Raw genomic sequence first — 27589 nt, 5'->3', positions numbered from 1 at the left:
TTCGTTTAAACCTCAGGACATTACACTTTACTGAGAAAAATGTCCCACACACCCGCCCAAATGACACAACTAGTAAGTGCCAGTGCTGGGAGTCAAAACCAGGAGGGTTTGTCTCCAAAGCTCATGCTCATAAACACTACTGAGATACTCTTCCCAAACTGATCAATCCTTTTATTTTGAAGCTCACATGAGGAAAAAATGCTCTAAACAAATGGTCAATTTCCTAAAAGCCACAGAAATAAACCTGAAATTTTGGCCTTTCGGTAAAATAGCTAGGTGAGCATCTTTCGGTAAAATATGTGAGGAGGAGGGTAACCAAAGAGGACCAAGGTACATGGACTCAGGTGAAGCTCCAGCAACACAGTTTCATCTCCAAGTTAATGAGACCAAATTAGAAGAGCAGGTATAGGGGCATCTGGGTGGCTCAGTCAGTTGAGCACCTGCCTTCTGCTCAGGTCATGATCCCAGGGTCCTCAGCTACTCCCCTTGCCGTCCCCCACCTGCTTGTGCTCTCTCTTGCACACACTCTCTCTCATATAAATAAATAACATTTTTAAAAAAGATTTTATTTATTTATTTGACAGAGAGACACAGTGAGAGAGGGAACACAAGCAGGGGCAGTGGCAGAGGGAGAAGTAGGGCTCCCTCAGAGCAGGAAGCCCAAGGCGGGGCTTGATCCAGAATCCTGGGATCACAACCAGAGCCAAAGGCAGATGCTTAATGACTGAGCCACCCAGGTGCCCCCAATAAATAAAATCTTAAAAAAAAAAAAAAAAGAGCAGATTTATTACGAATGTATACAACCTATATAATTTAAAAGCATTTAGGGGTGGGGCTCCTAAGTGGCTCAGTCAGTTGGGCATCCGACTCTTGACTTCGGCTTGGGCTGTGATCCTGGGGCTGTGGGATCGAGCCCCACCGCAGGCTTTTCCCTCAGAAGGGAGTCTGCTCCTCCCCCCAACTACCCCTCCCCTGCACTCTCTCGCAAATAAGTAAATTTTTAAAAAAGTGTTTAGGGGAGGGGCGCCTGGGTGGCTCAGTGGGTTAAGCCTCTGCCTTCGGCTCAGGTCATGATCCCAGGGTCCTGGGATTGAGCCCCGCATCGGGAATCTCTGCTCAGCGGGGAGCCTGCTTCCTCCTCTCTCTCTGCCTACTTGTGATCTCTGTCAAATGAAAAAAAATAAAAAATAAAAAAAGTGTTTAGGGGATCTTTGTATAAAATCCACTAAAGGGGACATCCACCTAGCTGACCTGACCACCCTAGGTCAGCTGACCCTGACCACCCTAGGTCAGGGTCAACCATTTCTCTTTCCTTATCCTGCCCATCCTCATTCCTTCTGGTACCTCTATTTATATTGGGAACAAATCACTTCCTGTTTAGTCTGAGATTCTTTGAGGACTTCCTGTGCAAACAAGTGGCAAAAAAAAGAACAGTGAGAATAAAATGTGCACGAAAGAAGGAACAAGCCCTTGTGGGCTGGGGTCGGGCATTATCTGTAAGGAACACCCAAAGGCAAAGACAATCCAGTCTTCACAGAGCTGGCTAACTGATTCAGTCAGGAAGATGAGTGCAATGGAAATGGATCCTAGAGTACCAGAGAACCATGCCCTCCACAAGGCCTACCCTGCCCCTGTCCCGCTCCCCATGAAATCAGCCACACAGTCTCTCAGGTTGCAGGGAGTGACTGCCGCTATCTCTAGGCTCTGACCCAGACTTTTCACCAAAGTAGTAAGGAAAAGCAAATCGATGATTTATGATGTATCTTTACATGAGATAATTTAACCAATCCAGACTCTCTAGACTCAGGCATCTTCTACTTAGAAGAAGTACAAGAGAAAGAATTTAAGGGTTGACATCTTAACAGACCTGGGTTTGAATCCTGAGAGACAAGTCCTGTGACTCTGGGCAAGTGACTTTGCATCTCAGGGACAGCACCTCCTCACAGAGGGGTCTGAGGGTGAAATGTGTGGGACCTGGCTCAGGGCCTAGCAGACAGTAGTCATAATTTGAGGAAAGAGAGGGGGGACTGCTTCTGTTATCACACACTGTCGCAACTGGCTAACCATGAGTCAAGCTATGGTCTCCCTTAAAAATGCCATACAGTTTAAATTATTAGCTCCAGAATCTGAATATACAAGGAAGCCCGTCTGGATTCCAGCGACATTCTTTTTATCAATCTCAATCCTGCAGAATTCGCCTGTCAAAACTAACACAACAGCAGCACCATGCTTCAGTAAAACTGATGCTTCCAAATAAACTGTTAAGGGATTTAAAAACGGAACTTTAAGAGAAGCTGCAAGGAAGCAGCTTTTCTAATCACCATTAAGGTCTTCTAACCAGAGTTCTAGTAAACAGATAATAAATTTTGATCTTGTACTTCCTCTACCTTCTCAATACTACGACAAGATGAGGTGTGTTCTAACAATCTAAATTAGCTAGAAAATTTACCCTCCATCAACTGAGTACTACGCGCCGGACCCCTGCTTACGTTCTTTAGGTTTCATTCCAGAGTCAAAACAGATCTGTACGTGTGGGTTTTAAGAACCCCATTTTACAGATGAAGAGGCTGAGTCCTAAAAAAAATTCAGTTACTTGCCCAAGTCAGTTCTGACTCCAAAACCTGTGTTCTGAGTTACTATGATTTGCTGCCTTCCTCTGAAAGTTCCCGGGAGAGGCAGAATGAGTAAATGGATAACGGAATAAATGATTATGAGTACACTGATAACCTGGAGAATTTCTAGGGTAATAAAGACCCACTCACATAAAATCCCAGGGATCTTTAAGCTGGAAAAGGAAAGAAGAGAGACCTATGCAGTTATTTCAAATAGCTACAGAACTATCCACTGAAAGAAATAATTTTATATGGTCCCAAAGGGTTATGTTGGGAGAGATAAGAGGAGAACACAGATAGGCAATTTTGGCCAATATAAAGAGAAATTAAAAAAAAAAAAAATCCCCAGCTGTTTAAAAAGGAAGGGACTGCTCTGTAAATACTCAAAGCAGAAACCAAATTACCTGCTACACCCGTTGTCAAGGAGATCCTGCCATGGAAGTCCACATTGGACAACTGCCCTTATCCCCCTCACCCCAGAGAATCCAAGATCTAGTTCAGTGCCTTTATTTATTCAGCGTACAAAATGCGGGAACGGAGAGTGAGCTGTCGCAACAGCACCAACTCACCTTGCTAAAGGACATGGATTCTCTCATATTTAAACTGTGATTTACCAAATGTCCAAACACCTCCGAGAAGTAACTAAGGGCTCTGCAGGGTGTCACAAAATTTGGATGGGAATTCTTGCACAACTAGTTCTAAACCTTTCCAGTAAGGAAATCAGACGTCGTGGTGCACACGAAGAGGTGGGCCAGATTGCTGATGTAACAAACAACACATCAGGCACCTGAAGGGTTACTGGGCACATGTCAGATGGAAACGCCACTCTTTTGAGTGGCCTGCCAGCTGTCTCAGTCCCCGGTCAGACATGGGTCGCTCATTATGGAGTCCCTGGGGCACTCAGAGCAGCAGGCCCCTGGAGAGGAGAAAGTAATACCATCCTAATATCAATCTTCTTTTGAGGGCACTCACATAGCAGGCTGAATGGAAAAAGGCATCTAGCCAGAGGAAAGCAAACCCTGAGAATAACTGACACATCTGCAGTTCTCAGTTGAGTCTTACTGGGTGGGAAACGGAAACTGGTGATTAACTAGGAGTGGCCCCGTGTAGGACACTGCTAGGTACTCTGCACAATTATCTGAAACCTCACCACCATCTTCTAGGTAAGGGTTATCAGCACCATTTTATCAGCAAGAAAATGGGCTCAGAGAGATTCACACCCAGCGCTGAGAGCTCGGACCCAGGGCCTAGTGATCTATGAACACCAAAGCCCCTCTCTGCCCTACCAGAATTCCACGATGGGATGCCATGACCAAAACAAAGCGCTGGCTCAGTCTGAGCCACCTTCATCTGTCTGCTGGGATAGATACATTTTTTGAATGAGTGACAAAGTCCATTGTTCTTTACTTCAATTTCCTCAAAAACATGCCTGATTCTTAGGCTTATAATACCCAGGTGGCAAAGGAAACAAAGAAATGAACCAATCGTTTACACCAGTGTGGCACTGCAAAGAAACAGCGACGAACTTGCCGCTGGCCCCTTGGCTTCTGAAACAAGGAAAGAGCATCAAGGGAAACTCCCAACTTTGTCGGACTCGGAAAACATCTGTCACCTGCTTGTGGGGTGGCAAGCCCACTCCATGGCCCCTCCGAGTCCACAGAGGCAAGAAAAAGATTAGGAAGCCAGCCAAAGAATGAGAAGCTTCCATCGGGCTGCAAGATGACTGGGTTCCAGGGCCTGACATGCAGAAGGCACTCATTAAATTTCCTGAATGAAAACAAGTTTCCAATAATGCACAGCGCCAATATTTCTTTATATATTTTTTTAACTTCAGCTGAGATGAGGACGATCTATGTGTGTACAAAGGCTTTTTCTTGGGGCGCCTGGGTGGCTCAGTGGGTTAAGCCGCTGCCTTCGGCTCAGGTCATGATCTCAGGGTCCTGGGATCGAGTCCCACATCGGGCTCTCTGCTCGGAAGGGAGCCTGCTTCCTCCTCTCTCTCTCTGCCTACTTGTGATCTCTCTCTCTGTCGAATAAATAAATAAAATCTTTAAAAAAAAAAAAAAAAAGGCTTTTTCTTCTCCTAACATAGTGTTTGTTGCCCTCCTGAAGACATGAGAAGGTGAGGCTCAGAAGGTCTTATTCATAGCGACAGTACACCCCAGACTCCCTTTAAGGAAAAAAAAACCAGTGAGGTGATCGATTCCCTACATCACTGTGTGGACACTAAATAAAGGACAGTCATTTATGTACACATACAACTATGTTCCTGCTGGAGTCAGTTCCCAGAGAGCAAGGATCTTAGCATTTCTCTTTTTAAATGAATTATGCCCGAGGTCACACAGCAAACTAGCAGAAGAGCTAATACTGCAACCAAAGTCCTCTCTCACCCTCAACCAATTTATAATCCAATCAGTAAGAGATGAGATACATCCCTAGCAAATGAAGCCGATCTAGGTATCAGATGAGTTAACAACTGAGCCACAAAGAAAAAGAGAGTCTCCCAAGACTTCCAGTGGGGAGGTCAGCCATTCTTTCTGGATAAAGAACATTCTATCTTCCGTGGGAATAGCAGGTAGTTATTTAGTGACCCTAAGCTGACAACCTCAAATACTCTCCTGGTCTCTATAAAATACCTTCAATACATATAAAATTACTGATCTAGACTTCAGAGTCCGAAAATATGATCACTACAGTTGTACCACCTAGCACAGTCTTTTAAATGCTTGGTAACCCATCTAATGAAGGAAATAAAAAACAGAAAAGAACACAGGCTCTTGGAGTCTTTTTTTTTTTTTAAGGACAAATGTCAGGGACCTGGGTGGCTCGGTTGGTTAGGTGTCTGCTTTCAAATCAGGTCATGATCCCAGGGTCCTGGGGCTGAGTCCCACATCAGGCTCCCTGCTCAGCAGGGAGTCTGCTTCTCCCTTTACCCTTTCCCCCTGCTCGTGATCTCTCTCAAATAAATAAATAAAATCTTTTTTTTTTTTTTTAAAGATTTTATTTTTTTATGACAGAGATAGCAAGAGAGGAAACACAAGCACGGGGAAGCTGGAGAGAGAGAAGCAGGCTCCCTGCTGAGCAGGGAGCCCAATGCCCCGGGGTCAATCCCAGGATCCCGGGATCACAGCCTGAGCGGAAGGCAGATGCTTAACAACTGAGCCACCCAGGCACCCCAATAAAATCTTTAATAAAGGACGAATGCCATATACTGAATGTAGTCTAGAACAGGGACGGTGTCCTCTAAATGAGGACAATTTTCCCTCTCTAGAGTGATTTTTAGGAAAGCCCTAGAGAGAGAGAGAAAGAGAGAGAGAGACACACACACACACACACACATACAGGCACGCCCGCAGTTTGCCAAGTTGTGTAGTGGGAGACCCTGGACTAAACCTAAGTGGTAGGAGTCAGAAAAACCAAAAGATTCCATACACTACATTACTACAGGTTCCCCACAAAGCACCTTCTTGCATTCTATATTCAACATTCCAGCTTTCTGATTAGCAACAATTCTCTCATAATTTCCAATACATCTTCAAAAGAACCTTTTCAAATCAAGTTTCTCACTCGTGCCCTAAATGTATGCTTGGTTAACTGTTGCTTCCCCTTCTGGCTCTGCAAAAAAAAAAAAAAAATCTAAGCCCAAGTTTAAGAGAAAACCTGACGGCGTTCTTATTCTCACTGGCAAAGCCCGTTACGAAAGCACAGATGCTTACTAGACTTGGGCTCCGTCATGCTGGCAGTCAGTATTATGACCTAGTCAGGCACTGTCTTGGAGCATCTTTATTTAGGGATAGAAGAGGAAGTAGCACAAAGTCTCGGCCTTCCTAGCATCCCTAATCCTCTGCCATGATGGAAGAAGAAAGACATGTCATCCCCTCACAGGCCCCAAATAAAGTGAGACCACAGCTTTTTTGCTCTAGAAAGGTGTGAAGTCTGGCAAATCTGGGTCACTCCTTGCTGTCTCAGACTGAATAGCCAGTGCGACAGGGGCTAACTAGAAAGGAGGGCCCACCAGTTCTAGGAAAGTTTTTTACACACATCCTGCCTGATCTGACACGTACTGGATTTGGACTTCTCAGAGTTCCATGTCAGTTTTTACCTGCTTGCCTCCTCTCAAATACTGAATCAAATGCATTCAGAAGACCTTTCTCAATGGAAGCAGAAGTGAGTCTTCACTGCAGCTGAAATACTCTGCGTTCCTACCAAGATATTTCAGTATCACTAGGTGGTGGACAAGAACAAGTTGGTTCAGTGATGATCAGAGCAATTCTCTGCTCTTTGAAAAATAGATTTGGGTTGCCTATTGTAGTTTTTTTTTTAAGAACAGGTGTGCTGTAAGCTAAGGCCCATAGTTAAATACAGTCTATTTTTGTCACCAAAAACACACTACAGCAGCTCTTCAGGCTTAAAATAAACCAAGAAAATGCGTGACACCAGTTCAAAACAATTTCTCAAAGTTCCAGAGGCTATTTCAGTGTCTCCAAGCCTTTTTTGTCCTCTAGTCAACTAGACTCTGAAGCCAGAAACAAACGGCACCAGGCCTTTCTTAGAGGGTAGTGTGGGGAAATGGATTTTTTTTAGATAATAATCACAGTCCTCTGAAATGAAAAATTAACTAGACTGATTGGTCCAAATGTGTGCCTGGCTATTACATACTACCGTCTTCCTTGCAGGCCAGACTCTCAGAGCCCTCTGAAAGTGGAAGTCAGAAGAGCGGCTTCAAAAATCTCCACTCCTCCATCTAGTAACTACACTAATGTGGGTGGTGGCAACGGACAATGCTGGGTACCAGGCCCGGCTCACAGTAAGCACGCAGTACACTGAGGGAAGTGTAAGACCCTCCCCATGGTATTTGCAGCCCTCGCTCTCTACAGTAGCTTCTCTAGGTTTCTTTCAAGTGTTCCCCCTACCCGGGCTCCAAGTTCCATACTGTTTTCTCAACAGCTCTCCCCACGAAACCACCATCTTCACTGCCTTTGTCCTCCTCACACCGTATGTCTCAGTTCAGATACTGGTTCCGTGAGGACCTTTCCCAGCTACCCTGGTGAGGTTAAAAACCCCTCACTCTACAAGGCCTTAGTACCCTGCACCTCCGATCTGGCAATATCCAAAAATGCATGTCAACACATGTTTAAAATCCATCATTCCTTTGACGGTACACCGGATGGACACAACCACCACACACACAGTGCTTAAAGCCAAGTGCACAGGTGCTCAAGAAACCATGTGCACTGAATGCTCCTTTCCAAAACTGAATAGATGAGCGTATGTTTTGGGGGCAAAAGTATTTCTTTTAAAAGATAACAATTCTTTCAGGAATCAGAAAATCCAAGGTCAAATAGGCACCCCCACCCCATTTGTAAGACCATGGCATTTACTTGGCCTTACAGCTCACTGAGTAGGACCAGCCCCTTCCGAAGCACACACTGAGAGTCTTTCCTGAGCAGGTTACAAAGAGCTCGTATTTCATACCATTCAGCTTGTCTGTCAAAAATGCAACATCCCTCCCTGGGGAGCTAGCAGTCCAATTCCCCAGCTGGTTTTTATTCACACTAGAAACTTTAACTCCGTTCTCGGCCTCACAAAATGAGAGCTGTGTCCACACAAAGCCACAACAACCAGGCGATTCACTGAATCCAATGAAATAAGCCAATTCACTGGGGGGGTAGGGGGGAGACACAAACTGTCAAACTGGTTACTTGGTGCCTTATAGACCAAACAATGCGTGATTGAATTGGTTTGCTTTTCAATAGGTTGTCTTGTCATGTGGTAGCTACAGTGAGTGAAAGATTTTCTTTATCATTCTGTTTTGTCTTTTTTTTTTTTTTTTTAAACACAAAGATAAGAGCACATCAGATAGAAGGGTGAATAGCCAATAAAGTCCTCTCTTTAAATCCGTGGTCAAACACACTAAATTCAGCAACTCGAGCTACCCAAAAGGCACATTTTGTGGAGCAAGATTCCCCAGGCTGTTTTTTTGGTTTTAAAATGAGACCCTGCCGGTCCTGATCTCATCTTTGCAAACGCATGGTACTGAGAGACAGAGACCATGTGCAACACCAACTCTTTCCAGACAAAGCAGCTATTCATGGGCCCCACTGAAGTGCAATCGTAGATTTTCAATTTCATTCAGCTGAGTGCGGAAGGCTCCCACTATGAGGGTGGGTTGCTAAATGGTTCAGCTGGGAAAAGGACCCAGAATGACAGTCAGCTTTACAGTCTGCACTTTCATTAACAGAAATGAAAGCGATTCCCTCACACTCTGACTCCAGTTTTACAGTAAAGAGCTAATCTAGCAAGTCAGCCAAGGGAGCTGGGCAATTTCTCTTTCTCCACATCATACTGGTACCCAGAGCATAGCTTTTTGTTGTTGTTGTTGTTAGGGCTGTTGCTAGGTAAGTGCCGAGAAAGCTCAGTAACACACAGGGTTAAAACTTACACAAAAGGGAGGGACAATGCTGGACCCCCAGGCCTTCGGCTAGGCCAGACCTGCACTCTCTTCTCCTTGAAGACAACAGGCCCGTTTTTACCTTCAGGCCTTTGCTTCAGTCCTACTCACTACTCACCCCTGGAGCTCTCCTTAAACACCAACACCGCCATGCCTACCCACTGCCCAGGCTGCAGGCCGCTCAGTGTCACATGTGCATGACCTCACTCTGCTTCTCACAGCTGTCTGAGGAAGGCGCCACAGTGTTCTCCCTTTCTGCCCAAGGGATATGGAGAAGGGAATCCTGTACCCTCAGTCCCAGTGAGGGAGTGGAGGAGTTGGAATTGGACTTTAGCCCCTACCCCAGAACCCGAGTCCCTAATCACTCCACACACTGCACTCGCTCCTTAACCGCCCTGGCCTGGGCCTGGGATTTCTGCTCTGCCCAACACAGTGCCCCCTGGGCAGACCACCTGTTTTCGGTAGTTATGCAGATTTTGCTGCCTCAACTGGGAGCTCTGGTCTGGGCAAGAAGGATCTGTGCCATTTCCCCAGTGGTGTCTGGCATGCAGGAGGCACTAAGTGTGCTTTCCATTACCTTCCATTACCAACTGGCTCCCCGCTCACTTCAAATAAATACTGTATTGCTTTGTCATGCCAATAAAAATCAAAGGCCAAATCCCCCACGTAAAGGTTGGCTTGGCATTCTCTGCCGCGTGGTATCTTGCTTTTCCAGTAAAACAAGTGTCAGTCTGCTTTCTTAAGGCAACAATTTTAATAGGAGGTTCGCCCCAGTGGGAAAGAGAATAAAGGCTCTGCTTATCTGCGCATTAGGATGACAAAGCAGCAACACTCTCTTCAAAGCACTATTTTCCAAGGCAGGAAAAGACAATTTCACCTTTTACTCACACTTTCCAAAGGATACTCCTGAACCGACTTCTGGCACGCTATTGCTCTTGGGCCAGAGGTAGCATTTTTATTTGACTTGAAGAGGTGTGGCCCACATAACTAACAGAAGGGAAGTGGATCATTTCTTGCGTGCTGACCCAGCAACCCGGGGTAAGGAAGTTCTAAGTTAGGAAGTGGCTCTTTAAAAACATAGACACCAGCTGCTTTCTGCTGAGCCCACCGTGTGTGCTCTTTAAAGCATGGCTTGTCTGGGAATGTGTCTTAAAAGCATCATCTTCAACAAGTATTAAAAATGTAGCTAGAAGCCAGAAAATCAGTTATAATTCAGTGTGCTATTATGTCGCCCTCCTAATTCCCAGGTGCGCAAACACCCCCACAAATTAAGACTATCAGCATTTAGATAAGCTATTCTGGTAAGTCTTCATCAGGAGTGGAGGAAGAGAAGAAAGTCAAAACGTTCAAAATGTTTGGATTCTGGTATCGTTAAACAGGGGAGCTCTGAGGAAATACAGGGGGCAGGTGAGGCTACTTTCTGACTTCCTAAGTAAGAACTGTTTTCCATGGGTCTACCCACTACTAACCCTCGCAGAACAAAATACTGAAGGCAGGTGAAGGAATCCAAGTGGAAAAACAAAACAATGGGAAATCAAATGCCTATAATATTTACTAATGTTCAATCCAGAGGGGTAGAGGAACAGAACACAGAATGATACCGCCCTGCCCTCTCTGAAACTACACTGGTAAGAAAATTCTGGAAGCTCCAGCCAACAGTGATTGGGGAGCACCATGGATGCTCTCAGGGAACACAGAGTGAATACATTCTTCTTGGGGGGCCATGGCACCATGTTCCTCCATCTCCTTACTGGTTAAGGAGTAACTTACTCCTCCTTCCTCCTTACTGGTTAAGAGGGCCCTCTTAACCAGTAAGAGCTGGAGAACTAGCCTTCAGGTGATCTTTTACAACAGAATTGTCAAATTCTTAAAACAGCCTGGACTCCAGATCCTTCTGATTTGGTGTATCTTATAATAACGCAAGCTTTAGGCAAGCTTTCTTCCAATGATCCCTGACATGTTTTCAGACAAGTCACAGACAAGTCCTCTGCTGTTTCCTGGTCAGGAGAGGATGAAAAGTTTTCAATGCAGAGAAATCATTCTGTGTAACCCAACGCTGGTTGTGGGCTAGCACATAACACGTAGTCCTGTTGTCGGGTCTCACCAAGATGTCTTTCTCTGAAAAACAAAGTATTTCCCCCTATTCTTTTTTTTTTTTTTTTAAGATTTTATTTATTTATTTGACAGAGAGAGATCACATGTAGGCAAACAGGCAGGCAGAGAGAGAGAGAGGAGGAAGCAGGCTCCCCGCTGAGCAGGGATCCCGATGCGGGACTCGATCCCAGGACCCTGAGATCATGACCTGAGCCGAAGGCAGCGGCTTAACCCACTGAGCCACCCAGGCGCCCTATTTCCCCCTATTCTAAAAAGGCGGGAGGTGGGGGCACCTGGGTGGCTCAGTGGGTTAAGCCTCTGCCCTGAGCTCAGGTCATGATCTCAGGGTCCTGGGATCGAGTCCCACATCGGGCTCTCTGCTCCGCAGGGAGCCTGCTTCCTCCTCTCTCTCTCTCTCTCTGATTGCCTCTCTGCCCACTTGTGATCTCTCTCTGTCAAATAAATAAAATCTTAAAAAGGCGGAAGGGACACCTGGGTGGCTCAGTCGTTAAGCATCTGCCTTCAGCTCAGGTCATGATCCCAGGGTCCTAGGATCGAGTCCCACATTGGGCTCCCTGCTCAGCCAGAAGCCTGCTTCTCCCTCTCCTACCTCCCCTGCTTGTGTTCCCTCTCTTGCTGTCTCTGTCAAAATAAACAAACAAAATCTTTAAAAAAATAAAATAAAAAGGGGGGAAAAAAGAAACAGTTAGGAAATACCTGTTCTGTCTCAAAGCCTAAGCCCAAGGCAACAGGGCACTGTACTCTGTACGCTGTGATTCTACACAAGATAAAGAGGTTTTCTCTGCTGCTGCATTTGGGACTGTTCCCCCTACATCTGACGGCAGGTCTGACACTCATATGTGCGGTTAACTTTCTGCCCATCCTGCTTTGGTTGGTCCCTAAATATAATCTGAAGCCATCACTGACAGCAGCAGCATCTCACTCAAAGTAACGCAGCTGGAAGGCACTCCAATTTTACAAATAGGGGACACGTTTATTATTTTGTGTGTGTGTGGGGGGGTGGACAGGTTTATAACTCACACTGGCAAGATTCTTACTTTTCATTTACTTACCTAAGACCCTTCACTGATTTGTGTGCAAATAAAATCATCATCCAATTTTTCCTAATCTAAAATGGCAGCAACCTGGGCTGCCTAGGGGGTTCAAGTCAGTTAAGCGTCTGCTTTCAGCTTGGGTCATGGTCTCAGGGCCCCGGGATGGAGCCCCGTGTCAGGCTCCCTGCTCAGCGGGGAGCCTGCTTCTCCCTCTTCCTCTGCCCCTACCCCCAACACCCTGCTTGTGCTCTCTCTCAAATAAATAAAATCTTAAAAAAAGAAAAAGAGGGGCACCTGGGTGGCTCAGTGGATTAAGCCACTGCCTTCGGCTCAGGTCATGATCCCAGGGTCCTGGGATCGAGCCCTGCATCGGGCTCTCTGCTCAGCGGTGAGCCTGCTTCCCCCACCCTCTCTCTGCCTGCCTCTCTGCCTACTTGTGATCTCTGTCAAATAAATAAATAAAATCTTAAAAAAAAAAAAAAGAAAGAAAGAGAAAAGAAAATGCAGCAACCTTTACAGGTCAGTGAGAGGAAGAAGGAGCTTTTATGAGTCGCATGGGTGAATGTTTACTTAGCAGTTGGAGACTGAAGCTGCAATTTTAGATTCTGGTGTTTGCATAAAGAAAGAACAAGCATGTCGTCACCAGCTTGGCTACTTGTCAGGATACCGGCAAGCTCTACACGACCTGCTCACTTTGGTAATTACCTAACTATTGTTTTGGACAAAGACAACTCAAACTCAAGCTGTGTGTCTAAGGTCCTCACTACTTGCGAGCTGCTAGGAGTAGCAATCTGAGACACTGCTTATTTCATGCTAAGTCAGGGAGTAAATATACACACAGACCAATTTCTTTTTTACCGGAATAAGCCGTCCTTGAAAAATCATCACCATCATCCGTCAGCTCTCACTGAGACACTGTGTGAACCACTGCCGTGACTCATGCTTCAACTGGTGTCTTACCTTAGTGTTCCTCCTCAGACTGCGAAGAATATTCCTCCGCCTTGGATCTTCGTCTGTCTCATAGGGAATGACAGCATTGTCCCCTTTATAACCTTGAGATGCCTGATCCTCCTCTTTCTTCCGGATGGGCCCCAGCTCGTCGTCGCTCCCCACACTGAAGCTCGTCCGGTAACGGGCAAACCTCCCCAGCCGGCTGCATCTCGCCCTATACAGCACAGGCTTGCTCACAACGGAGACCTTGCGGCCACGCTCCAGAGAGCTGGTGTCCATTTCACTGTCGGAGCCATTGCCACTGCCGTTGGACTGGGCTTTGTTGATATTCCGAATGGTGATGATTTTGCCTTGGGTGCTGTCATGGGGCACTGAGTATATGTTTTCTTCTTCATTCCTTGGCTTGACCACAGCATCCATGGGTTCAGCGTAATCAGAAGGATCAAACCCATCTGGAGGTAGCCAGGTGCTAGAGGACACAGACTTCCTCTGTCCATCTCTATGGCCTTGGTCTAAATAAGACAGATCCCCCTTTGTGATATCAAAATGCACGGGAGGCTTTGGCTTGACGGGTGGAGGTACTTTGTTGTTCAGTTTACTCTCAAAATTACTCATGATGAAAGACAGCCCATCATTTCCCTCCAATTCCATAGAGAGCTTAGAATGGTCTTTGGACAGAGAGGGCAGTGATGTGTCTTCTCGAAACATGCTGTAAGAAGAGGGCTCGATATCCTCTTCCGAATCCTGCAGGTTTGAGTTGCAGAGTGGAGAGCCTGCTCGGGGGGAGTTAAACACCTCTTCGGTAGTGCTACAGGCCTCGGCAGCATTATCGTACATGTGAGTAGCCTCGATTATGTTCTTTTTATCCACCACATCTTTAAAAAATGGGTGGAAGAGCTCAAGTTTATGCTGGGGTTGGCTACAGGGGATGCTTGTGAACCTTCCGTCAATTTCTTGAGCAATCTCCTCTCCCTCACTCAGCTGTTCCCGACTTAAGTCATTGTCCAGGACATCTCCAGTGCCATCAGCGAGTGCGACCAGCTGAACGGGGATAATATCCTGCACTTCACAAAGAAAGGCACGTAACATAGCCAAGGAGGCCTTACGTTTGGCTGAATAAAAAACAATGTACCCATGGACCAACCGGCTTTTTCTGATGCTAAATGAGGAATGGTACGAAAGAACAGACAGTTCGATGCGCTTCTTGTGGAGTCCGATTGGTAGTTCAAGTAAAACAGAGTTGTTGCTTCCACAATGGGAAGACTTACAAGTTTGGGACTGAAGGACAGGAAAGAGTATGTCATCTGCACTGAAAGGGTCTCCACACATCAGACACATGACAATTCGCAGATCGACGTCAGCCAGATCTTTGATGCTCGCAGTAGAACTGACCAGGTTTAAGTTACGCTTGGAGTCCAGGAGTCCTTTCAAAACTTGACTGATTTGCTTTTCATTAATGTTGCGTCCATAACCAATGCCAGCAGAAGCAGGGTCGAGAAAGACACACTGCAGTTTGCTGGCAATCTGCTGACCTTGTTGTATTAAGCTATGCAGGGTCTCTCCACTGGTATCTCCTCTCTTATTAACCAAGATTAGCGTCAGGGGGAGATGGACTAAATGATTATCTCGCCTGCCGAGCGTGGACTCTCTACTCTTCTCTATACTCTCCACCACATAGGACAGCGATTCCTTTGAATTGTAAAGGCAGAGACAGCCATGGGGCTGAAATGTTGGTGTCTGGAAAGAGTTCACAGGAAGTCTGACATTCCCTTCTATCGGCCTCAGGGAAAGCTCATACATTTTACCATCTATCACATACTTGTCATCATTTGTACAGAGAGCTCGAATCTCATTGGCCAACTCACGTGCGAGGCCATCTTTGCCCAAGATAACCAAGTTGATCCTATCAATGTTGGGGTCAGAGAGTGAATTTTTCTGATTCCGGTCAGATGGCCGGATAAACCGAGAACAAATCAAATGCTCGATCTTCGCATCGACACAGGCTGGGCAGCTAGGGCACGTTTCCTTGGTTGGGTGATACACAAAATGAATATGCTTCAGGATAAGGGCATCGCGCTCTGCTTGGAGCTTCTGTAATGCTTTAAATCGCTGTTCCTCCCCCAGAACATCCTGAATGACACCCATCTTCTCCTTGCTGGGCTTAGCATCCAGCTCCAGCTCATAAAACAATTCTGAATATTCCAAAAGCAGCTCCTGAAACTCTTCCTTTGCTTTGTCTATAATTTGCTTTTGGTGTTTGCCATAAATATCCATGTATACAGATTCTTCCAGCCACTGGTAGAAATCTTCATTCATAATAAAACTACGGGCCTCTTCCCAAGGCTTTCCAGGAGTTATGAAGGGAGAGGTCTCCAGGTTTTCTTTAAATGCCCTTCTCATCTCAGCTCTTTTCCTCTCATTCCGCAGCTTCTCTAAGTGGGCCTCGTACAGCTGCTCGGCAGGGACAGTATCCATCAAGTCAAAGGGAATCCGTTCATTCTCCATGTTGTCAATGTGACTGGTGGCATCCCACGGTGTCTCTTCAAGCACAACAAACCACTTGAGGAATTCTGGCTTGGTCTCCAAGAGCTTTTTGGTTTTTATGCAGCTTAGGTGGTCGATTTCATCTAGATTGGGTATAAGAGCTTCAAAAGCTAACGGCAGGGCTGCCAGATATAGCTTTCTCCTGCGCTCAATGTGCTCATGCTTGAGGCGGTGGATGTGCTGGAGAAACAGCTTCTTGGCTTTCTGAGTCCCTTCCAGGTAGACATAGTCCTGGTACTCGGGAGAGGCCTGCATCTTTCGGCTGACGCTCAGCCAGTTCTCATTATGGTTCTTCACAATACGACTCACTAGCCACTCATACTTGTCTTTTGCCGTAGCTATCTGCTGACTCTGCTGCTTGAGAGCCTCAAAATACGGAATGATTTTCGTCTTTCCCCGACTTTTGTCAATGAGTTGCACTAAGGTGCTAAAAGCCAAGTCCACATTTACATTGGATCTTGCGGAGGTCTCCACGACCTGGAGGTTCTTTTTGCTTAAGGCAAAAGTATGTGCATCTCTAATGTACCGCTCAACACCCTCATCACACTTTGTCAGGACCACCACTATGGGCTTTTTTGTTTTTGCAAGCTGATTGTAGAGATTGGATACAAACTTGAGCTGGTCATCAAAGTTCCTATTCATGCCCCTGCTAACGTCAATACCAAGAAGAAAACCATCAATCAGCAGCTTTCCATCTGGCATCTGTTTCTGCTCAAAGTCCTGCTCCAGCCCCAGCTGGTCAGTGCAAAAGTACATGAGTTTTTCAGCTGATGCGAGCTTGGTTGCTGCCGCTCTCTTGATATAGGGCTGCAGGGCCGTGCTACGATGAGGTTGAAAAGTCTGATCATCGATGAACTCAGTCTGCTCCACAATGTGCATCTTACATTCCACACAATCCTCCAAGGAACGGCTAACTTCTCCCCAGTAGAGAAAGTGGTCATTATTGACCACTCGCCCACCAAAGTCACTGGTGCTGAGGACGGAGGTATGGTCCAAGTGAAACTCATCAGCACTTGGGCGCACGAAGCGGTTGCACAGACAAGACTTCCCAATGCCACACTGGCCCTTCTCCTTCTCGGTCCCAGACAATCCCACCACACTGATGTTGTAGGTGGGAATGCGGACATCTTGCTTTCTTGCCATCATCATCGTCGACACATCCTGCCACAATCAGCCACTTCCAAGATCAGATTAGTGTTTTCCAATGGACCTGATGGCTGCCCCACATTATCAGTGGGGGCCGGCTGCCCATGCAGCAAGACTGTCAGGTCCCATAGTGTTTGTATACCAGTGCGAGGTCAGTTTTCACCACTTCTCATCGCCAAATAGTAAACATTTCTTCCTAGATGGGGGAGACAAAAAGAAAACCCATCAGCACCATAATTATAGAACCCAATTTTAATCACCGACCTACAGCAAAAGCCAGTTTTCTTGTTCAACAGATATTTAGAGTAAACCTGCCAGTAAATCTGCCAGGCCTTATGCTGAGAGAAGATGTAAGAGTACAAGTGACATCTCTGTGCCCTCAGGAGGTACAATACATCTAACAGAGGAAGACATACAGGCAAGCAGGGTGCTGAGTGCTCAAACAAGGGTCGAGGGCTCCTCCAATAAGTGGCTGATTCAAGGGCTAGAGCAGAGTTGGTACAAGATGAGCCTGGAAAATCCTATTATGCAAGAAAGGAAAGAAGTCCTAGAAAAAATGACAGGGCCCCTCACAAAGACACAGGAGCCAGCTAGAAGGTCTCCCACTGGAAAAATCTGGCACAATTTGAGCACAAAAATCATTAAATACAGTAATGAATTATAACTCAGTACAAAACAGGAACTGGAGTTCATACTATTGGAACAGAAAAAAATCATCACTCAATACTAAGGGTATTTGCACAGAATTGAGGTGTCTCCTGATATGCTACTTAACAGTTGCAAAGGCGGGGGACACCTGGGTGGCTCATTAAGCATCTGCCTGCAGGTCATGATATCACATCTGCCTCAGGTCATGGTATCACAGTCCTGGGATCGAGCCCCCACGTGGGGCTTCTCTCTCTCCCACTCCCCCTGCTTGTGCTCCCTCTCTCACTGTGTCTCTCTCTGTCAAATAAATAAATAAAATCTTAAAAAAAAACGAACAAAAAACAGTTGCAAAGGGAAGAGGAACAAAAGAAAAAAAACCCCACAATTATACAATAGAGATACCAGGTTAACACTGTGGGTTATGAAAAATATCACCACCAAAGACAGACAGAAGTATCCTGTGGGGGGCGCAGGGGTGGCTCAGTGGGTTAAGCCTCTGCCTTCGGCTCAGGTCATGGTCTCAGGGTCCTGGGATCGAGGCACTCTGCTCAGCCTTCCTCTCTCTCTCCACCTGCCTCTCTGCCTACTTGTGATCTCTGTCTGTCAAATAAATAAATAAAATCTTAAAAAAAAAAAAAAAAAAAGAAGTATCCTGTGGTCCTCCAGATATGGTCCCCCCAAGAGGCTACATTACTATGCAGTGTGATGGCCTAAAATGCATTACCTCAACCTGATCACAGGGAAACATCAGATAAAAAATGAACAAGTTTCTATGGCGGGAGGGAGAGTAGAGCATACTCTGTACTTTTCAAAAAATATCATGGTCATAATAGACAAAGAATGGCTAGGTAAACACTCCAGATCAAGAGAAACTAAAGAGGGCGCTGGGTGGCTCAGTGGGTTAAGCGCTGCCTTCAGCTCAGGTCGTGATCTCAGAGTCCTGGGATCGAGTCCCGCGTCGGGCTCTCTGCCGGGCGGAGAGCCTGCTTCCCCCTCTCTCTCTCTGCCTGCCTCTCCATCTACTTGTGATTTCTCTCTGTCAAATAAATAAATAAAATCTTTAAAAAAAAAAAAGAGAGAGAAACTAAAGAGACGTCATAAGTAAATGCAATTATCTGACCCTAAAATGAATTCTGCACCAGAATGGGAAATACAGGACATTACTAAGTCAATTAACAACACTGGACTATGAACGGAGAGTATTTTACTAATGTAAATTTAGGAAGTTGATAACTACCATGTGAGCAAATAGCCCTCCTCTTATGAAACACATACTGAAGTAAGTACTTTGGGGTCGGGGGGAGGCCATAATGACTGGTCCCGAAAAAAACATGTATATATTGAAGAAAGAACACAAATGAGGTAAAAAGTTAACAACAGGTAAATTTGGACAAGATCCTACTTTGTGCTATTTTAATTTCTCCAACTTCCTATAAATTTGTGGTTATTTCCAAATAAAAAGCTTTTTTAAAAAGGTGTGAATAGGGGCACCTGGGTGGCTCAGTAGGTTAAAGCCTGTGCCTTTGGCTCAGGTCATGATCCCAGGGTCCTAGGATTGAGCCCCACATCAGGCTCTCTGCTCCGCAGGGAGCCTGCTTCCTCCTCTCTCTCTGCCTGCCTCTCTGCCTACTTGTGATCTCTGTCTGTCAAATAAATAAAATCTTAAAAAAAAAAGAGGTGTGAGTATGGAGTAGTTTCCCTGACAAGGACATAAGCTCTGTCCTCGTCTTATGACACAGTGCTTGACACAAATATTAACTGAAGGAATGAGTAAGTGAGTATCTATGAGAGCATATTACAGAGTTCCCAAATCCAGCCTTTGACTGAGGAAAGCCTTTCTGGAGGAAGTTCCACCTCAGGAAAAACCTCAAGTAGGGGAAGGCAACATGGAAACGCCTCTCTGGAGAAGAAAGCATGGTCCCTCAGGTGTGTGGGGGGCAGAGGTGGGTAAGAGTGTTGGCAAGTACACAGAGATCAGGTTAAGCCACTCTCAAAGAGTTTGGATTCTTTCCCAAAGGCTAGGAGAACCACAGAACATGGCTGAAATGTGGCACCTTAAAAGACCTAAAGTTTGGGGCACCTGGGTGACTCAGGTGGTTAAGTGCCTGTATCTGGCTCAGGTCATAGTCCCAGGGTCCTGGGATTGAGCCCTGCGCTGGGCTCCCAGCTCAGTGGGGAGTCTGCTTCTCCCTTTCTTCCTCCCCCCACTCGTTCCCTCTCTCTTGCTTGCTCTCTATCTCAAATAAATAAGATAAAATAAAAAATAAAGGACCTAAAGTGTAAAGGGCTGAAGTAACGAAATAGTACAATAATGCCTTACAATGTCTTTAGCAACTTCCTGGTCGACACAAGTAAAACATGTAGGCTTTGGCTGTCTCTACATCGGTGGTCTTCTAGAAACTACTGTTTATACTGCACTGCTGTCTACTCACACATGCAAATATGACCATGCAACTGCCAAACCTGTAGCCAAATGAAGTCTCCTGAGATAACTCAGAATTCAAAATTAAAGAGAACAATTTTCTTTTGAATCTCAGTCATGCCCAACAGGAGCCCAGCATTTCCACAACCTTAGTGTTTTTGTGAGCCTGTCTCCTTAAAAAACGCCTCAGGAAGTCAGACCTCCATACATTATTCTAAGAAGACGGGGAGATGCATAGAACAAGAAAGTTGTCCCCTATGACGACAGCCTCAAAAGGTCGCAGACCTTTCCCAAACATCCCTATCTTCCTTTGATAATCCAGAAAGCCAAAACCTCCGAAGAAACAAAATGTGGCTAGTTGTGGTAAGTACAAATTGTCTGATCATTTTCAAAAGAGAAATCTCAATTATTATAAGCAATCACCTCCAGATAACCTAATGGCAGGCTCCTAAAGTTCCAGACTTCAAGCTGGGGAACAAGCAAGCCTCTGGGCGAAAGAGAAAAAAAACAAACCTTTCCCAACCTCCACTTCCCTAGGTGATTACTTACTTAGGTAAAATTATAAGATGCTTACATACATCTTTTGAAATATCCAAATAGCAAAGATTTGTACAAAATCAAAATGTTTTGCATGTTACTTATAGTACGCATACACAGTTTTGTTTCAGCCCCCAAGGAGACTCAGGTTTAACAAAGCCCCCCACCCCCCAAAGGAATGTTGACGGAAGTTTAAGTCAAGTGTGCTCCCATAACAGAGCCCTTCTCCACCAACTCCCCAACCCAGGGTCTGGCAGGACTCAAGGCCACCTACTTGACCAATCTTAAAATGCAACTTGGTAACACGGGTCCCACTTCCAATGACTGCTGCACGCAGCTGCCAAATCATCCCACCTCTTCTCTGTAAAGTGGGTCGAATTATCTCTTCACAGAAATCTCAGGTAAATAAAACACCAACAACCCACTCTTCAAAATCAAGAAATAAAGAGAGCAGCTCAACTATGAACTTAGCTAAAATGTATTCTCCACTCAACCCCTTGTTCCCCCAATTTTTAAAAATATTTTTAAAAACTTTTTTTCAAGGGTGCCTGGGTGGCTCAGTGGGTTAAGCCTCTGCCTTCAGCTCAGGTCGTGGTCTCAGGGTCCTGGGATCAAGCCCTATGTCAGGCTCTCTGCTCCGAGGGGAGCCTGCTTCTCCCTCTCTCTCTCTGCCTGACTCTCTGTCTACTTGTGATCTCTGTCAAGTAAATAAATAAAATCTTGGAAAAAAAAATTTTTTTTTCCAAGATTTTATTTATTTGAGAGAGAGAGGGAAAGCATATGCTTGCTTTGCAGAGGGCAGAGAGAGAAGCAGGCTCCTGCTGAGCAGGAAGCCCTACGTGGACCTCGATCCCAGGACCCCAGGATCATGACCTGAGCCAGACAACTGACTAAGCCCCCCAGCTCCCGAGCCTCCAGTTTTCTAAATGCATGGAATTCTGGAGAGCCCATTCAAGTCAAAGTATCAGCAGTCTGAAGGGCGTTGAAGAGAAGGAAGCAACACTCTTAACTCTCAAGAATGAGATAAACTAATAAACTAAAAAAGCTACCAAAAAATGAGAATTAGCCGGCATGGGAATGGTTAATTTGGGGACACCTGGTAACTTTCCACTTGTTAGAAACCTAATCGGTTCCCTGGTACAAATACACTCTTCTTACATGCCTGTCTTTGATGTCTGGATAATGCAGTTTTACTAGTTCCTCAATTGGACTGAATTACACGGTAAACAAAGACTGTTATAAATCTGAAAACACTGCAAACACTTGGTTTAAAGGAAATAACCCTAAGTGCTTGGTCACAAACACGTTCAACTTTTCTAAGAGGCGGATTAAAAAAAATAGCTGAGTCACTAAATTTAATGATCTTAAGGCCACAAAGAAAGAGAAAATAGAAGACAAGGCATGTCCAAGACTTCATAAAATCTTTAGTTTCAATCTGACAGGAACTGATGTTCTTAGTGGGCAACAAAGCTATTTAAACAGCAAAATCTGAATGTTCATTCTGATAATTTGCCAATATTAGTCCTTTTAAAACTGAAGAGTTACAGTGGAGGGGGAAAAGGACTCTGTAAACAGTCACTACTTTTATCTTTGAGCTCTTCAGAGCTAGTTTTATTAGAAAAACTAAGCCCCAACATTTAGTAGTTTTACACCACAAGTGAACTCCCTCAGAAAACACTTCAGGAGTACCTTCACTTGTTACAAATATATGCTGCACTTACTACAAAACAATGCCAACAGCTGAGAGCTTTTTCAGAACCTGTCACTAGGCTTCCGGAGCTGTTTATTTGACTTGCTTAACCACCATACCAGCTCCCCAAAGACTGGCTCAACTGGAAGGTACGAGGGTGTTTTCTTTAGGGCAACATTCCCAAGATAGTACACATTTCACAGGACACAGACATGCCACTGTGGCCCAACATTACTATGACTGCCAACAGCCCCATCAGGGGGTCTCACCCTCCCACCCCATCCCCACACTCCCAAGAGGAAATGTTTCTCAGCTCTGTGATCTGGAATGTCCCATAAGACACAGATCCCCTACTATTACCCATAACCAAAACTACCGTCTCTACCTCTGAGAATAGTCGACAAATTCTGAAAACGCATTTAGTTTCAAACAACCATGTACAGAATATCACCAAACAAGCAATACTATATTATATAATAATAAAGGAAATAATTTCATAGGGAGCTGCTAGCAAAAAGGAAATAAAATACTTGTTACCATAATTTTTCTTAATCCCAACAGAGGAAGAGAATGGAAATATGCATTCTAACTAACAAAGCAAAGAGCATTTTCTAAACCTCCTTAATACCTCATACTTCTCAACACCTTAAATTTCTGAATGAGTTTTCAAAGCTATGAGTTACCATCAGCAGCTGGTTAAAATGTTTGCATTAAGCAAATACATGATAAGACTCCTACCCACAGGAGAGAGGAAGAGCAAAAGGTGGGGATCTAACTGGGAAACATCTTCCCTATAAGAAAGACTCCGAAAGGAGAATTTACTAGTGGAATAGATTTTCCCAAATGAACCAGAAGGATGGACTATAAAAACTCCAGTAAGAAGAAAACACAAATCTATGGTCTACTGAACCCCTGAACTTGAACAAGATAGTTTTTCAAAACTACAATGAGATATCACATCATACCTGTCAGAATGACTGAAATAAAAAATGTAAGAAACAACAAGTGTTGTTGAGGATATGGAGAAAAAGGAACCCTCTTGCACTGTTGGTGGGAATGCAATCTGGTGTGGCCATTGTGGAAAAATGGTACTGAGGTTTCTCAAAAAATTAAACACAGAAAACTTTCCTATGATCTAGGACTCACACTACTGGCTATTTACCCCCAAAATAAAAAAAAACACTAATTCAAGGGATACATGCACCTCCATGTATAGTATTATTTAAACAGCAAAATTACGGAAACAGTCTAAGTGTCCATCAATAGATGAATGGATAAAAATATGGTGTATACACATGCAAGCGTGCGTGCGTGCACGTGCATGCACACACACACGCGCGCACACACACACACACATACATTGCAACAACATGGATAGAGCTAGAGAGTGTAATGCTAAGCAAAATAAGTCAGCCAGAGAAAGGCAAATACCATATGATCTCATTTATATGTGCAATTTAAGAAACAAAAGAGCAAAGGAAAAAAGAGAGAGACAAATCAAGAAACAGACTCTTTTTTTTTTTTTTAAAGATTTTATGTATTTATTTGACAGAGAGAAATCACAAGTAGATGGAGCGGTAGGCAGAGAGAGAGAGGGAAGCAGGCTCCCTGCTGAGCAGAAAGCCCGATGCGGGACTCAATCCCAGGACCCTGAGATCATGACCTGAGCCGAAGGCAGCGGCTTAACCCACTGAGCCACCCAGACTCTTAACCAGAGATCGAACTGATGGTTACCAGAGAGGAAGTGAGTGGGGGATATGGGAAATAGGGGATGAGGATTAAAGAGAACACACTCATAGGGGCATGTGAGTGGCTCAGTCAGTTGAGCATCCAACTCTTTTTTTTTTTAAGATTTTTATTTAGTCGCAATTGAGGGACAGAGAGAGAGCACTAGTAGGGGAAGGGGCAGAGGGAGAAGGAAAAGCAGCATCCTTTACTGAGCAGGGAGCCTCACATGGGGCTCGATTCCAGGACCTTGGGAACGTGATCTGAGCCCAAGGCAGATACTTAACCAACTGAGCCACCCAGGTGCTCTGGGCATCCAACTCTTGGTTTTGGCTCAGGTCATGATCTCAAGGTCATGAAATGGAGCCCCACATTGAGCTCCACATTCAGCATGGAGTCTGCTTGAGATTCTTCCTCCCTCTCCCTCTGCCCCTCCCACTTGTGCTTGCTTTCTCCCTCTCAAATAAATAAATCAATCTTAAAGGCGGGGGGCACCTGGGAGGCTCAGCTGGTTGAGTGGCTGCCTTCAGACTGGGTCGTGATCCCAGCACCCTGAGACCAAGCCCCACGTCAGGCTCCCTGCTCAGCGGGGAGCCTGCTTCTCCCTCTGCCTGCTGCTCTCCCTGCTTGTGCTTGCTCTCTCCCCATCTCTCTCTCTTTGCCAAACAAATAAATAAAATATTTTTTTTCCAAATAAATAAAATCTTAAAAAAAAAAAGTATCACTTATCATGATGAAATAAAATGATTTTAAAAACCTAAGGCAGTCTTTAAAAACTCAAATGTTAAAAAAAATAATAATAAAAAACCAAACTCAAATGTTTCCTTTTTTTTTTTTTTTTTAAGATTTCACCTATTTATTTGACAGAGAGAGATCATAAGTAGATGGAGAGAGAGACAGGCAGAGAGAGAGAGAGGGAAGCAGGCTCCCCGCTGAGCAGAGAGCCCGATATGGGACTCGATCCCAGGACCCTGAGATCGTGACCCGAGCCGAAGGCAGCGGCTCAACCCACCGAGCCACCCAGGCGCCCTCCATTTTTATAATAATAAATGTTAGAGTGAATTCTCAGGGTTTTTTCCTTTAAAAGCTTTAGACAAGAGTGCCTGGGTGGCTCAGTTGGTTAAGCATATGAACCTTGATCTCAATGTCACGAGTTCAAGCCCCCACAAAAATAAAGAAAATAAAGAAAAGTTTTAGATAAATCAGAGAAGAAAAGTCTGAAGTCAAGTCCAAGGTCTTTATTCAGCCAATTCATTTATCTGTGAAATTCACATAAACTTACAGACCCTTAAAGTTAGTGATGTATACAAATGTTGTGTTGTGGTATTTAGCTACACAAAGAAAATATAACCTTCATGAATCTGACATAGAGGAGGAAGTCTGTTTCCTCTGTGATTTCTGTTGGAATGTGAAACAGTGCCCTTAATTCTGCTCATCTCTTTACTACACGAGGAGTGTCTTATGAAATGACTACCTCAAACTCAACAAGAACAACACAGCCTCCGATACTGAATACAAAACAAAGATAGCCAATTCATGGCCTGAGTGACACAGCAGCTAAATTCTCTCCTTCTTTTATAATATTTCAGAGGGGTTAACCATTTTTTATTACTTGAGTCTCTAATCTCTAGACCTGAGAACTGAACTACCCATCAATCATATCATTTATGGAACTAAGACAATGCAAAGAAACAAAGAAGAAACCGAGCACTGTCCTTGCTGATGAGGATCTTACCATTTCCCACAGATGCAGTATTTTTACTTAGAAAAAAGAAATACTAAGCCACAAGACAATCAAGGGCATAGACCATTCCCTGGTTTCCAGAGAAAGGAAAAGGAGATCATTCAGATCTAAGGTGGTTAAGGGAAGGTATCAAAGCAGAAGTGAATCGGTACACAGAAGACTGGCAGGGCTTGGAGATGACCCAGGCACTGTAAAGACCAAAATGGGCAAGAATAATGGTGACCAAAATGGAAAAGCACTGGAAACAGTGAGGACAGACTGACTGGAATGACTTTCATGCACGGGAGGCAGAAAACGAAGAGGAGCAGCCAGGGCTCGGACGATGAGCAGACCATACTCTCATTTTTGAGAGCCTGGTGTGACAGCTATCTTTGGGCCCACCAGTGTTATTTACCATCCGTCACGCCATTACTTTAACTCCTCATCCAGCAAACTAACACCGGCTAAGGAGCTGATCATCTAACATAAAAGAAAACTCCACCTGAATATGGCAAATTTTATTTCTACTCAGTCCAATGCAAATTCAAATAGTAAAATGAGGAAGGGGGCAGAAAAACATAGATTTATAAAGGAAGCAATTTTGGGCAAATATTTGCCCAAAATAGCCCTGGAGGTTGCTCCCACTAGTACAGGCTACTCACACCTATTTCTGTTTACGGCAGGAGGGAGGATTTCCTCATCATGGCAGAATGAATCTTGCTACATCCCCAGGGCTCTGGGTACAGGAAATCTCTGAAATGGGTCATCTGGATCTTTGGAAAGACTGATTTAAGTGTTTAACCATCTGGTCTTGAAAAATATAATCTCGTGCACTGGACAGGCTATTCTTGGACACTGGGTATGTATAGGCATTAAGCTCTCACCATACCCTGTGCAAACCCAATGGAAAGCACTCTCCAGAGAGTCCCAATGAGAAAAATCAAAAGCCAACTTAAAGGACTGATGTTGTAGATGTCTGTTTTTAAAATAATCTGGCCTAAAGTTAACTTTTAGAAGAGCAGCTGTGAAAGATTCTCCACCACTCCATTTGTAATTTTTGTAAATGTCTCTTCCTGTTCCTCTCAATTTTTTCTCCCCTAGCCCTGGTAAAGGCACCTCTGAATTCCAGGGTAAAAAAACAAAACAAAACAAAACAGAACTCTGCTGCTACCTTACCATCCTAGCTGGCCCACACTGAATAAAGCAAGCAGCCCATTTTTCATCCTGACACAGTTCTCATGCTTTGAGGTGTGCAGAACTCTACAAGCAGGTCCCAAAGAAATAAAACTTCTAAGCCGAGTTATTCACATCATGAAATCAGATTCCCCTGGTGAATGAAGGGGGCTGCTTTCAGCAAAAGCACTTCCTTAAACTTTATCCTCCTCAGCAGGTTTCTACCAGGTACCTCCGGAGTTCTAATCAAGCTATCTGATCAAAGCAACTATAAACAAAGACAAAACCGAATGCTGAGAAATCTTTCTCACTGATGCAGCATTTCTCCGGGTTACCTATACTAAGAAAAACAACAACAACGAAACAGGATTTCTGATACACTGTAAAAATAATCCAAGCCAAAGGAAATGCAAAACCAAGGCCGATGCACTCCAATAAGCCTCCGGGATCACAGCCTATTTACCATTAATATAGTCAGCGCAGATTCTTACAAAAGAGACAAAAACACAGCCAAGTCTTACCTTTGAATTTCCTGGTACTCAAATCAATCTTATACTATTTTTGAAATGGTAAAGAAAACCTGTAAAATTATTTCAGCAGTTGCTTCTGAGCACTTATGATCTATTCAGGGTTTTTTTTTGTATTTTTTTTAAACTTCTCAACAGAAAATTTTTTTAAAACAATGTTTTACATAAACATTTCTCTGAATACGCAGGAGTGGAGGCACTGTCCAGCCAAACGTGCCTTGCAAACAGAGGACAGTGCTGAAGAAACAGTATTTTTCTGTCAACTGGGGAAAACAGGTCAGCTCATTTTCA

General features: G+C 44.6%; 1 protein-coding gene across 2 annotated transcripts in view; it reads right to left on the bottom strand.

Moving 5' to 3' along the window:
- ARHGAP35 (Rho GTPase activating protein 35) overlaps window positions 1-27589 on the bottom strand; it is a 121391-nt gene that overhangs the window by 56684 nt on the left and 37118 nt on the right. For both annotated transcript variants that reach the window (XM_032326157.1, XM_032326155.1), the window contains exon 2: window positions 13173-17049. In XM_032326157.1, coding sequence (XP_032182048.1) covers window positions 13173-16856 — 3684 coding nt within the window. In that variant the 5' untranslated portion in view covers window positions 16857-17049. The remainder of the gene's footprint in view (window positions 1-13172; window positions 17050-27589) is intronic.

This window comes from Mustela erminea, chromosome 19, assembly GCF_009829155.1.
Source record: "Mustela erminea isolate mMusErm1 chromosome 19, mMusErm1.Pri, whole genome shotgun sequence".
Lineage (NCBI taxonomy): Eukaryota > Metazoa > Chordata > Mammalia > Carnivora > Mustelidae > Mustela > Mustela erminea.
The sequence above is the reverse complement of the archived record's forward strand: the minus strand, read 5'-3'. Positions and strand labels throughout refer to the sequence as shown.